Raw genomic sequence first — 13154 nt, forward strand, 5'->3', positions numbered from 1 at the left:
ACCATTCGAACCAATGTAAAATACACAGCTCCAATTCCTAACTCTTAAGATTGCATTCCTCATTGCTATCACCTCGTTAAGGAGGGTCAGTGAAATACAAGCATTCACCTCCCAAGAATTGTATCTTTGAACACAGAAGGACAAAACAGTGATGAGAACAAACCCAAAGTTAATTCCAAAAGGTGGTATTGAAATTCCATGTTAATCAGGCCAGCCACTTACTAGCCTTTTTTCAACAACCTGAAATGCAAGCAGAGAAGGCCCTGCACACACTGGTCATCCAAAGAACAATGATGTACCATTTAGAAAGAACAAAACCCATCAGTTCCTAGGGTCATTTGCACATGCACAAAGGGACTCCACAGTCACCAAAAGAGCCATTCTGCCATGGATAGTGCAAACAATAAAATATTGTTACAAGCCAGTGGGAACAACACTTCCAGAAATGCTGCTGGCACACTCCAAGGAAGAAGGGATCAGCAATCGCCTTCCTAGGTAGCATAGCATTAGAAGACATTTGCTCAACTGCCACATGGTCATCGGAACACACCTTTACATAACATTCTTGTGTGGACATCCACATCAACAAGGAGGCAGAAGTGGGACAAAGAGTGCTGAAACATTTGCTCGTAAACACACACTTGAAAAGACACAGCCTACCCACAGGAAGAAATACTGCTTTATAATCAATGCACAGCATGTGAATTCAGAAAAGTTTCACACTACAAAGAGAAACGGTTACTTACCAGTAGGAGTAGTTTTGCAGCTTGAAGAATTTTCTGGCTTCACATGTGACCTGCCCACCTCACCAGTAGAAGTGTATTTAAAAACTCAACAGAAAAAAGGCTAACTAACATAAAGGAAACCAATATATCACACCGCGAGGAGAAAAGAAAGGCGAAAACAGAATCTGAAGATGGTGACTGCATTAAAGGATTTCCGAGTTATACGTCTGACAACACTCAAGGAGGGGTATATACCCAAAAGGTTCACGATGCCCATAAAAACTAAGAGAGAGAAGGGGAGACTACAAGGAGACTATTCCGGACCCAACCAATAGATGGCAGAATAATGCAAAGCATGTGAATCCAGAAAATTCTTCAAGCTGCAAAACTACTCCCACTGGTAAGTAACCATTTAGTTCTCGAGGGATGGAAAGTAGCTACATATAGACTCCTTTATGTAGTTAATGGATATTCCGTCCACCTGATCTTTTTATAACTCTTGAGGCCTGGAATTTGAATTTCTGCTGAATATGCCACTTGGCGGTTCTCCATCTCTGACAAACTTTTGTTTTCCCCTTCCCATTTATATGTGGGTGGAATCTAAGGGTTTACGAGAGCAGAGCCTCAGCTTGCCCTGCTTTCGGTATCCTTTGACCTGGTGGCCCAGTGCCTGGCTTGTGGGACAATTGGTGAGTTTTCAAATAGATTCCTATTGCTTAAAGTGGGAGGCATGAAATGGGGGGATGGGACGTAAAAGAGAGGAAGATTCCTAAAAATGTTATAGCCAGAAACATAGTGCACATGTAGCCAAGGACAACTGATTGCCTGTCTAGAAGCTTCATCTTGGATTCTGATCCACAATCATTTATGGGGGGGAAGGACATTTCATTTCACTGATCATCATGCCCATTCCCAAAATTGTTTTTTATATAAAGGCTTGAAGTATGTACAGTTAAATAAGTGATTCACAATAATGGTATAATATATACTTTCTTTAAATTGTTTTTCATTAGTAATTCATAATAGACCTTTTGGTCAGTGCCTAGTTGATCATTCGGTTTGCAAAGTCAATAGAATCAAATCTACCCCAAATACTTTGATGGCACTTGGTTAGGTTACAGTCATTCTTTTGTTTCTGGAATTAATAAATGTCCAAAATGTCTTGGATTCATAGTTGAGGTTAGAATTGAAGAGTCTTTGCAATGTTGGGTGATTAATATCTATGTAATTAAAATCAAGAGAACTGCACAGTTCCATAACAGCAGTCGCAACAGCATTAAAAACAATCCCTCAAATCGATTTATGTAAGCGCCCCGCAGAATAACATCTAGCAGACAAATGTACTTATGATAATGTGCATGGTGCAAACAATACATAATCTGCAATTGGCAAGATATGCCTAATAGTTACTACCAGGAACCCAAGTAAATTTCCTGAAATTGCTTAATATTCTCCCACAATTTTGCACAGCCTGACAGAGGCTAATCAATCAATCAATCGAGACATTTGTAAAGCGCGCTACTCACCCGGAGGGTCTCAAGGCGCTAGGGGGAGGGGGTTCCGCTACTGCTCGAACAGCCAGGTCTTGAGTTGCTTCCTGAAGGAGAGGTGGTCTTGGGTCAGGCGGAGGTGGATGGGGAGGGAGTTCCAAGTCTTGGCTGCCAGGTAGGAGAAGGATCTTCCTCCCATGGTGGCTCTTCGGATGCTTGGAATGGTGGCGAGGGCGTGGCTGGTCGATCGTAGCTGGCGTGTGGGAATGTAGAAGGTCAGGCGGTTGTTGAGGTATCTGGGGCCCAGGTCGTGGAGGGCCTTGTGTGCGTGGGTGAGGAGTCGGAACGTGATTCTCTTGCTGACGGGGAGCCAGTGCAGGTCTCTCAGGTGACCGGAGATGTGGCTGTGTCCGGGGATGTCAAGGATGAGTCGTGCGGAGGCATTCTGGATGCGTTGGAGTCTTTTCTGTAGTTTGGCTGTGGTTCCGGTGTAGAGGGTGTTTCCGTAGTCCAGTCGGCTGGTGACGAGAGCCTGGGTGACCGTCTTTCTGGTTTCGGTGGGGATCCATCGGAAGATCTTTCGGAGCATGCGTAGGATGTTGAAACATGATGATGAGACGGCGTTGACTTGTCTGGTCAGCGAGAGGGAGGAGTCCAGGATGAAGCCCAGGTTGCGTGCATGGTCCGTAGGTATGGGTGCGCTGCCCAGGGCGGGGGGCCACCAGGAGTCGTCCCAGGCGGAGGGTGATGATCCCAGGATGAGGACTTCCGTCTTGTCTGAGTTCAGTTTCAGGCGGCTGTTCATCATCCACTCGGCTACGTCTTTCATCCCTTTGTGTAGGTGGGTTCTGGCGGTGGCTGGGTCGTTGGTGAGGGAGAGGATCAGCTGAGTGTCGTCGGCGTAGGAGATGATGTTGAGGTTGTGTTGGCGTGCGATGGCTGCGAGGGGGCTCATGTAGACGTTGAAGAGGGTGGGGCTGAGTGATGATCCTTGCGGGACGCTGCAGATGACTTCGGTGGCCTCGGATCTGAACGGGGGGAGGCGGACTCTCTGGGTTCTTCCGGCGAGGAACGAGATGATCCAATCTAGAGCCCTCTCTTGGATTCCGATGTTGCTGAGGCGCTGTACTAGGGTGCGGTGACAGACAGTGGCGAACGCTGCGGAGAGGTCCTGGAGGATGAGGGCCGCTGTTTCCCCGTTGTCGAGCAGGGCTCGGATGTCGTCAGTGGCTGCGATGAGGGCGGTCTCGGTGCTGTGGTTGGCTCGGAAGCCGGACTGCGAGTGGTCGAGGGATCCGTTTGTCTCGAGGAAGGCGGCAAGCTGTCTGTTGACGGTCTTCTCGATGACTTTGGCAGGAAAAGGCAGGAGCGAGATGGGGCGGTAGTTCTTGAGGTCAGAGGGGTCTGCTGATGGCTTCTTCAGGAGGGCGCTGAGCTCGGCGTGCTTCCAGCTCTCCGGGAAGGTGGCGGTGTTGAAGGAGCAGTTGATGATGTCCCGGAGTTGAGGTGCGATGTCGGAGTCGGCCTTGTTGAAGACTTGGTGGGGGCATGGGTCGGTTGGTGATCCGGAGAGGATGGTGTTCATCGTGTGGATGGTGTCTTCGGTGCTGACCGGGGTCCAGGCGCGGAGGGTGGTGGTGGGGGTCGTCGGTTCTGTGGTTGGGTGCGTGGTCTGTGCGCCAAAGCTGTTGTGTATATCGGCAATCTTGCGGTGAAAGAACAAGGCGAGGGAGTCGCAGAGGTCTTGTGAGGGAGTGATGTTGTTGTTTCCGGCGCTGGGGTTGGAGAGCTCTTTGATGATGCTGAAGAGTTCCTTGCTGTTGTGTGTGTTGTTGTCTAGTCGTTCCTTGAATGCTGTCCTCTTGGTGGTGTGGATCAGCTGGTGGTGTTTGTGGGAGGCGTGCTTGAGGGCGGTCATGTTGTCTGTAGTCGGGCTTTTTCGCCAGGCTTTCTCGAGGGTACGGCAGTTCTTTTTGGAGTTTTTGAGGTCGTCATTGAACCAGGAGGCTTCCTTGCTGCCGGGCCTGCTGGGGTGGTTTTTCAGAGGTGCGAGGTCGTCAGCGCAGTTGGTGATCCACTGTGTGAGGTTGTTGGCTGCTTGGTTGGGGTCCGTTGAGCTAGCGGGAGGGTTCTGGCTCAGTGATGTGGTGAGCTGGTCGGTGGTGATCTTGTTCCAGTTCCTGCGGGTAGCCTGTTGCGGGTGGTGGTGAGTCGTGGTTCTTCTGAAGCTGAAGTGGATGCAGCTGTGGTCTATCCAGTGGAGTCCGGTGGCGTGGCTGAAGGAGATGTACTTGCTGGAGGAGAAGACTGGATCAAGCGTGTGTCCGGCGTAGAGGGTGGGGGAGTTCACCAGTTGCTTGAGTCCGAGGTTGGCGAGGTTGTCCAGCAGGGTGGTGGTGTTGTTGTCGTTGTTGTTCTCCAGGTGGCAGTTGAGGTCCCCTAGGAGGATGTAGTCAGCGGAGGGGAGGGCGTGTGGGCTGATGAAGTCTGCGATGCCTTCGATGAATTGAGTGCGGGGTCCTGGGGGTCTGTATATGAGGGTGCCTCTGAGTGTGGTCTTGGGGTCGGTGTGTATCTGGAAGTGAAGGTGTTCGGCAGCTGTGAGGGTGTCGTCGGAGTTGGTCGTGATGCGGATGGTGTTCTTGTGGACGATGCCGAGGCCTCCTCCTGTCTGGTTGACGCGGTCCCTCCGGGTGATCTTGTATCCGTCCGGGATGGCGATGGCGATGTCGGGTGCTGAGGAGGCGTTCATCCATGTTTCCGTGAGGAAGGCGACGTCTGGAGATGTGGGGTCGAGCAGGTTCCAGAGTTCCACGGCGTGTCTGTGGACGGAGCGGGTGTTGAGCAGGATGCACTTCAGGTGGTTGCTGCTGGTGCTCGGCTTGGCGGGCGCGGTACAGGGCCGGATGCAGGAGAACTTGCAGGAATGGCAGCTGAATGGTCCGTGGGTGCGTCTTGGGGTGGCTCTGCAGCAGCCGGGGATCCGGCCGGAGTTGAGTGTGATGAGAGTGGTGGCGTTGTAGGACTTGCGGGTGGGCTGGCATCTGCGGGGGCCAGGGGGTCTGGCGCTGGGCGCGGGCCAGGCGCGGACGGGCACAGACGGGCTAGCCTTAGGCGCGCCTTCGGGGCGCCCGCTGCACGCGGCCGCTGCGCGGCCTCCATATGAGTGGGAGAGGGAGGGAGGAGCAGCTGGGAGGTGGGAGCGGGGAGGCCAATGGGTGACAAGGGGGCGGGGCCGCCGGGACACAGCGGCGGGAAATGGGCGGCGAGGAAGGGGCACACAACCAAGGGTACAGAAAGCAAAAAAGTGGTACAGATAATCAGGGCACAAAAGGCAAAAGGACACAAACACTCAGGACACAGAAGGCAAAAGGCTAAGATAAACCTACAGACTCCATGCATTACCACTTCAGTTTGAAGAAGCTGGAGATGTAGTAAGGCTGGCCTAGATCATCTAATATTAAGAGTTCTAAGAAAGGGGACAAAGATTATTTACCTTGGAGCATTATGTAAGTCACACAAAAAGGAAAAATCTGATTGCTGTTTTTTTATCATAGTGGGAATAGGATGGATAAGCAACCAATAGGTGCACCATATTCAGACAAAATCTTACTAGGTAGTACCTTTGTGTGAGGGAATAATAAGCAGGTAAGGTTCTATGCTGATAGTTGATAGTTGTCCACTGTTTTTTCCCCTTTCTCACACCCAGATGTTTTCGACATATGCCTCAAATTTATTTCATCCCTTAGATTGTCATGTGTTGTTATGACCAGAAAATAAATGATCAAATTCTTCATATTGTTGTTTCCTCTATTTTGCCTGGTTTAGTTGTCTAAGTTTGGAAGATGCCTCTCCTGAGCCCGGGCCCTCAAATCACCATTACCACCAGGATTCTTCTTCCAATAAAACAACAGGTAAGATTTTTTTTTTAATTCTTATTATTTCCCCTCCCTTCGGTATACATTCAAGTGTAAGTAAGATATTTCTTTGCTACTTCTCTATAGCAAAAGCTATTTCTAGATATTATGTTATTAAATGCTATCCTCTTCTCATGGCCTCCATATTGTACTGCAGTGACATGCCTTTTGCTAAAATGTTGGCGGTGATAGAATTTCTAAATCTAAAGCAGAGGGTGTTCTTAGATCAAGGCTTAGCATTATGGACCTCCCTATAAGGGCACTAGTGGCACTTGTCCAGTTTTCTTGCTTTTAGGAAAGCACTTGAGACACACTTGCAGTAAACAACAGGTAATAACTAAGACCATCGCCAAGAGTCCCTGGGACCGTGTGTGGTATATAAATGTGATGATTATGATGTGGTCTTGTCAAGTTGGAGCGACCGACCTGGTGAATGTCCACACAAGATATCATATTAAGTCAATGGGTCTTCTCATGTTGTGGTGTGCATCTGAAACATTGAACAGAGTAGCTGTAAGCATGAAGAATTGTTCTCACCAGCAGTGTTGTTATTTCTGATGTATACCCTGACCAGTGAAAGAGCTTTTACTTATATTGATCATTTAACATCAATACTTGTGACTCATTCGAATAGCTCAGACATATGAAAATTAGGTTAATAAATAAAAAAATAAGTATCTATCTGCAAAAGTGTTGCTTTTATAAAAAAGAAATGTATTTGTTACTGTGCATGTGATGTATTCAATAAAACAAACTGTTAGGAAAGGAAGTGATCTGTATATCCTATGACTATTTAGTGTCAGCATAAGCTATTCCTGGAGGATGCCAGCTATGCACTTGTGCCTTTCATGTGCTCTAAATTTCTATCAGAATGCAAAATGACTGCTCAGAAAAATAGTTTTTTTGATTTTGCTCCAAGCAGTTAGTTGATACCAAGTCACATGTAGCATTAGAAAAGTAAGCAGTTAAGGTCTTTCGGATCTCTCTCTTAAATGTGCCAATGCCTCTGATGTTCCAAATTGGTTAAAGTATTCCTTTTCTTTAGGTCAGGTATTGTGTTTACTATTGGCTTAAAGTAGGTTTTTCATCATTTGGCATTACATGTCCAGTCCATAATCTCGAAAGGGATACGTTTTTTTCCAAACGTTGAGATGAGATTGTAGTGAATGTGGAACCTTATTTCCTGAAAACTGTGGTTTATCACAGACAACAATTGTACTAGGGGATTGTCACCTAATGAACGACAAGAGGGTGTATAGCGTCTCTCTAATTTTTCAATGTGCTTGTAGTTCAATGATTAGACTAAACGTGTGTGATATATGGAACTGTCTGGTTTAAATGTAATATTTCTTTTGTTACAAAACCAAGGGTAAGCCCATTGTCTGAAGGCTAAGTTTATGGAATCCACCTCAAGAGTAATGAATTACTTTGTTGTCTGTTGTTTGTTGGGTAACAGCGTTATCTTCCAACATACAAGCTTGTGTTGTTTCTGGAACTACAATGGCCATCTCAAGAGCTTGTTTGCATTGGATACACTGCAGAAAACCAATGATGTTATCCATGTCTATTACTAATCTAATATGAGCCAAGATTGGGCTTTTGTAAGGGTTCAATATGTGTCTTAAGTCCAACTAGACAAGTCTACCAATAGTCAAATGTATTTAGAGGATATATCTTTATGTATTCATCTTGTGTGATCAATCTGTAGATACACATTGTTTTTAGTTTTGACAGGTTTTTTAGCAAAATGCTGTCAATTTGGGCCCTATTGGTATTTTGAATCATAGTAACAGGAATACTGCTGCTGTGCTGATCTTTCATGACAACTACAGTTAAGCGCTGTGCGATGCTTCCTTAGAAGAATAAAATCCAGACATTTGTGTTTGCTTGGCTAATGTTTAGCTCCAGTAGCAACACCCTCTCCAAAGCCAATTTTGGGGTGTATTGCACTTAAAGATTCCCTGCGCCCAAGGCATTACAGATGATAATCTTCTCTTTCAGGTGTTCAGCAAAGGACTTCTAGTCCAGTCATTTTCACTATGTTCATTGTTATGTAGTCAGCGAATTACATAGTTTCAGTCACTGTAGCCACTGACCCTTGCAGAGCCTGACTGTTACCTAGCCTTGAAGATTATTTGAAGCAAATGTATTTATTCATTTTCTTTGTAGAACACTTGCCACATGCTGTTGGCATGGTTATACCTTTGCATTAATATATAATTTATTTGCGGCCTACAAAATGACTAACTGTTGCATGCATAGGGATTTATTTAGAGGATTCGATCCTTTCTTGAAAGATAGGTGGCTCATGTGGGGTCCCAGTTAGAGACTGTTCAAACTTTTAAATGCTCACACTGAAAGCCATCTGTTTACTGGTTCATCTATATCATGTCATTTTGTGCGATGTGTAGTAGCTTGGTTACCTTTTGCACCTATGCGACTATTGTACCACAGGCTTGGCAATTTCACTAGAAAAGTACCTGGACATTATAAAATGTTTTTTAAACTACTTGCGTTCTCTGTGAGGGAACCTATGGAATCCCTCAGTACATGGGTCATGGGAATGTCTTTGGTTTAAGTTTCCAGATTGTGGTTTTCGGAGTTGTTCCAGAAGGTATTAAGGTACTTTACAATGGAGGCATCAGGACTAATCAATCTTGGCATTGATTACTGTAACTGCAATAAAAATCTTGACACTGGTCTAAGAAAGATTTGTCTTGGCATACCGTAGCTAAGAAAATGCCCCTTTGAACCCGGATTTAATTTGGGTGGGCATGCTGATGTTTGAGTATGCCCAATGTTTTGAACAGGAGGCAGCTGATCACGTGGCATTTATCGAAAAAGCGCAGGTCACCTATCGCTGAGCGAATAGAAAACTGTGGTGAACACTGTAGGTGGCTATAAATGATGGGGCAATCAAGTTCAGACTGTTGCTCTAATGAATGAAGTTGCTGCCTGGCATGAGAAAAAGAATCTCAAAGCAGGTGAAGGGCTCATTAGTAGTAAAGAAATGGATCGAAAAGAATAATACTGGAGGGAGGATAGGATGGAATGGGTGCAAACTTCCTGCTATAAATAAAAAAACAAATGACCAAAGCAATACGTAAGATGGTTGGAAACAGAGTGATGATTCTGATGAGGAGGATGATTCTAGGCCTCCTGCATATAAAGCTAGAACAGGGACAGATAGTTCTGGGGCTTGTTCCTGCTCGGGGCCTAACATGGGAGCCAGAGGAGATTGCACTACTGTGCAAGCTCCTATAGTCGTGGTACAAAGAGCACCAAGAGAGGCAGTAATGAAAGCGATACCCAGTACTAGTAGGGATGCCCAACAGTCGATTCATGCCAAAATATAGTAGTGGTTGAACAGTCTCCTAAAGTTATTAACCTTGGCATTTTGAAAATCTAATTTGCTGAAATGTCACAGAGAAACATTGATTTGAACAGACTATTGACATACAATGATGATGAAATGAGATATTTAATTTAAAAAGCATCCACATGAACAAACTAAGCATATGAGGAGTTAAAGGAGCTAGCTGATGAATGCAAAGTGGGCATTAGCAAAATGGAAAATGCGAAACGAAATTATAAAATAGATTTGACTTGTGATGAAATTTAAAAAAATGGGCTTGATTACTTTGAGAAAACAAGGGGCTTGAGTGACTTAAAAAATCCAAAGAGAGAAGGAAGAAAGGAACAGCAAGTACAATGGAAGCAAAGGGAACAGAAGGCAAAGCAAGCGAAACAACAAGTGGTTCAGAACTGAAATGGTTTTGGTGTTTTCTTTGGAGTCTCCAACTAAGTACATAGGGGGAATTTGGTGCATGTTCCATGTTTTCACCACAAACTTCCATAAATTGCTGTAGGAAAAAGAGGTGCATTGGTTGACAAACATCACAGGTGTGGACTGATTTTAATTCATTGTTTGAAATTGTGGTTCCTAGTGACCTGTGGGCAGAGTGGGAGGCAGTGGTTACTTGATCACCTGGAGAACTTGCTACGGTTGCTCCTAATAATGCTCTTCTGAGGAGGTAGCTAATAAATGCAGACTGGTGATTAAGTACTTGAAAAAGAGAGTACCTGAAAAGGATATAAATTTGGAAAAGATTTTGAGAACCTCACAGGAGCTGAAGGATTCAGTGTATGCCTTTTATGAGAGGCTCATGCACATTTTAAAGAAGCTGAGTGGAGTTGGTGATCCAGAGAAAGATCGTGTCAGTGGTTTTGTCTCTGTTTTTTCATGGGTTAACGACCAGAGCTCAGTAATCATATGCATCAGAGTGAACTATGTTGGCAGGGAAAGAGTATTGATGAGATTTCGAAGCTGGCTAAGTATAGTAGTGATTACTTTGATGCAAAGCAGAAAAAGATCATGGAGAAGCTCCCAATTGCTGACAAAGCAATTTGAAAAAGGATCTCAGAACCAGATGTGTTCGAATGTGAATTTTGGCCAGTCTGGAATAAATGGGATGAATCAGATGCAGGGTACAGCAATGGGAAATGGAATGCTACAAATGAAAGATGGTGGGGGAGAAATGGTGAAGAAAAATGGGATGAATGTGAATGTTGAACTGATGAAAAGAAACACTGCTTGCTACTTCTTTGGGAATATTGGGCCATGGAAACTGGAGTGTCACCAGAATCTAAATAGAATTCAGGGTGATGGTGTTCCCCAGATGCAGAGAAATATGATTGCTCCGGCTGTTACAAATTCTGAGCAGTGTATGCAGAATCAGAAATTATTAAAAATGCCCTTGCCTGCAGCTACAATGTGGCAGCAAAATATCAGAAAAAAATGCTGTATAGTGCAGAATCGTTACAACAAACAAATGATGGACGGAATGCTGACAATGCAGACATTCTCCCCCAGTCAAGAGATCTGGGTTAAATCCATCGTTCTTTTGACCACAACGCCACCCCAGTTCAGACATGGCCATATGCAAATCAGTCTTGACCCTGTGCCTCATGGGAACAGTCCAGCCCGAACTGCCAAGCCATGTCTTCCCTGGACCGGAATCAAGCATCCTAGGACCGGTTTCTGGCTATCAGCCGTCATCAACCAGGATAGCTTTACTCCAGTGGCATAGTGAGCACGGGTCCCACGTCTGGGAATACCCATCCCACTTAGGGCGAAAAGCGTTACAACAAAAAAATGATGGACGGAATGCTGACAATGCAGACATTCTCCCCCAGTCAAGAGATCTGGGTTAAATCCATCGTTCTTTTGCCCACTACGCCACCCCAGTTCAGACATGGCCATATGCAAATCAGTCTTGACCCTGTGCCTCATGGGAACAGTCCAGCCCGAACTGCCAAGACATGTCTTCCCTGGACCGGAATCAGTATGAATGTATGACATTGTTCTGCATTCTGTCCATCAATTGTTTTTGCATTTGTTACCCCGAGTGGAAAGGGTATGCCCAGACGTGGGTCCCTTGCTCTCCATGCCACTGGAAATCAAGCAAGCCTGGCTGAAGACGGCTGAAATGCCAGAAACCGGTCCTAGGATGCTTGTTTCCAGTCCAGGGAGAACCTGACTTGGCAGTTTGGGCTGGACTGTTCCCATGAGGCACAGGGTCAAGACTGATTTGCATATGGCTGGGTTCAAACTGGAACGGCATGGTGAGCAAAAAAACGATGGATTTAGGCCCAGATCTCTGTACTGGGGTGAATGTATGACATTGTTCTGCATTCTGTCCATCAATTGTTGTTTTTGCATTTGTCACCCCGAGTGGAAAGGGTATGCCCAGACGTGGGTCCCTTGCTCTCCATGCCACTGGAAATCAAGCAAGCCTGGCTGAAGACGGCTGAAATGCCAGAAACCGGTCCTAGGATGCTTGTTTCCAGTCCAGGGAGAACCTGGCTTGGCAGTTCGGGCTGGACTGTTCCCATGAGGCACAGGGTCAAGACTGATTTGCATATGGCTGGGTTCAAACTGGAACGGCATGGTGAGCAAAAAAACGATGGATTTAGGCCCAGATCTCTGTACTGGGGTGAATGTATGACATTGTTCTGCATTCTGTCTATCAATTGTTGTTTTTGCATTTGTCACCCCGAGTGGAAAGGGTATGCTCAGACGTGGGTCCCTTGCTCTCCATGCCACTGGAAATCAAGCAAGCCTGGCTGAAGACGGCTGAAATGCCAGAAACCGGTCCTAGGATGCTTGTTTCCAGTCCAGGGAGAACCTGGCTTGGCAGTTCGGGCTGGACTGTTCCCATGAGGCACAGGCTCAAGACTGATTTGCATATGGCTGGGTTCAAACTGGAACGGCATGGTGAGCAAAAAAACGATGGATTTATGCCCAGATCTCTGTACTGGGGTGAATGTATGACATTGTTCTGCATTCTGTCCATCAATTGTTGTTTTTGCATTTGTCACCCCGAGTGGAAAGGGTATGCCCAGACGTGGGTCCCTTGCTCTCCATGCCACTGGAAATCAAGCAAGCCTGGCTGAAGACGGCTGAAATGCCAGAAACCGGTCCTAGGATGCTTTTTTCCAGTCCAGGGAGAACCTGGCTTGGCAGTTCGGGCTGGACTGTTCCCATGAGGCACAGGGTCAAGACTGATTTGCATATGGCTGGGTTCAAACTGGAACGGCATGGTGAGCAAAAAAACGATGGATTTAGGCCCAGATCTCTGTACTGGGGTCAATGTATGACTTTGTTCTGCATTCTGTCCATCAATTGTTGTTTTCGTATAGTGCAGAATGGCAACAGAATTGATTCATTCTGAATAGTGACTTAGCAGGGAATCATTATTAATGATGGTGCTTGAGGCAAGACTAGGATTGCTTACTTGGAGCAGTCCTGGAGGTAGACGAAAGTGGCCCATATGTTGATGGAGAAATCAAAGCCCGCCCGTTTTTACTTTTGATTGATATGGGGGTACCTTTTCTACAGTTTGTTCTGTGGAAGTCCAAATTTTAGGGATTAGAAATCACAGCAGATGTCCCAGCTAAAAGTGGTCAATTGGACAATATATTTTGTGATTCAAGTGCTGGGAAGAGACTTATTGTGCAAA

The 13154-nt window shown here is 45.9% G+C and overlaps 1 protein-coding gene across 1 annotated transcript in view; it reads left to right on the forward strand.

Annotated features, from left to right (window-relative positions):
• The window catches only part of LOC146770883 (rho guanine nucleotide exchange factor 11-like), a 304352-nt gene that overhangs the window by 26364 nt on the left and 264834 nt on the right, over positions 1-13154 (forward strand). Inside the window, exon 3 of the mRNA XM_085640387.1 lies at positions 6044-6129. Within this exon, the coding sequence (XP_085496513.1) occupies positions 6044-6129 (86 nt within the window). The remainder of the gene's footprint in view (positions 1-6043; positions 6130-13154) is intronic.

Source organism: Triturus cristatus, unplaced genomic scaffold, assembly GCF_964204655.1.
Source record: "Triturus cristatus unplaced genomic scaffold, aTriCri1.1 SCAFFOLD_326, whole genome shotgun sequence".
NCBI lineage: Eukaryota > Metazoa > Chordata > Amphibia > Caudata > Salamandridae > Triturus > Triturus cristatus.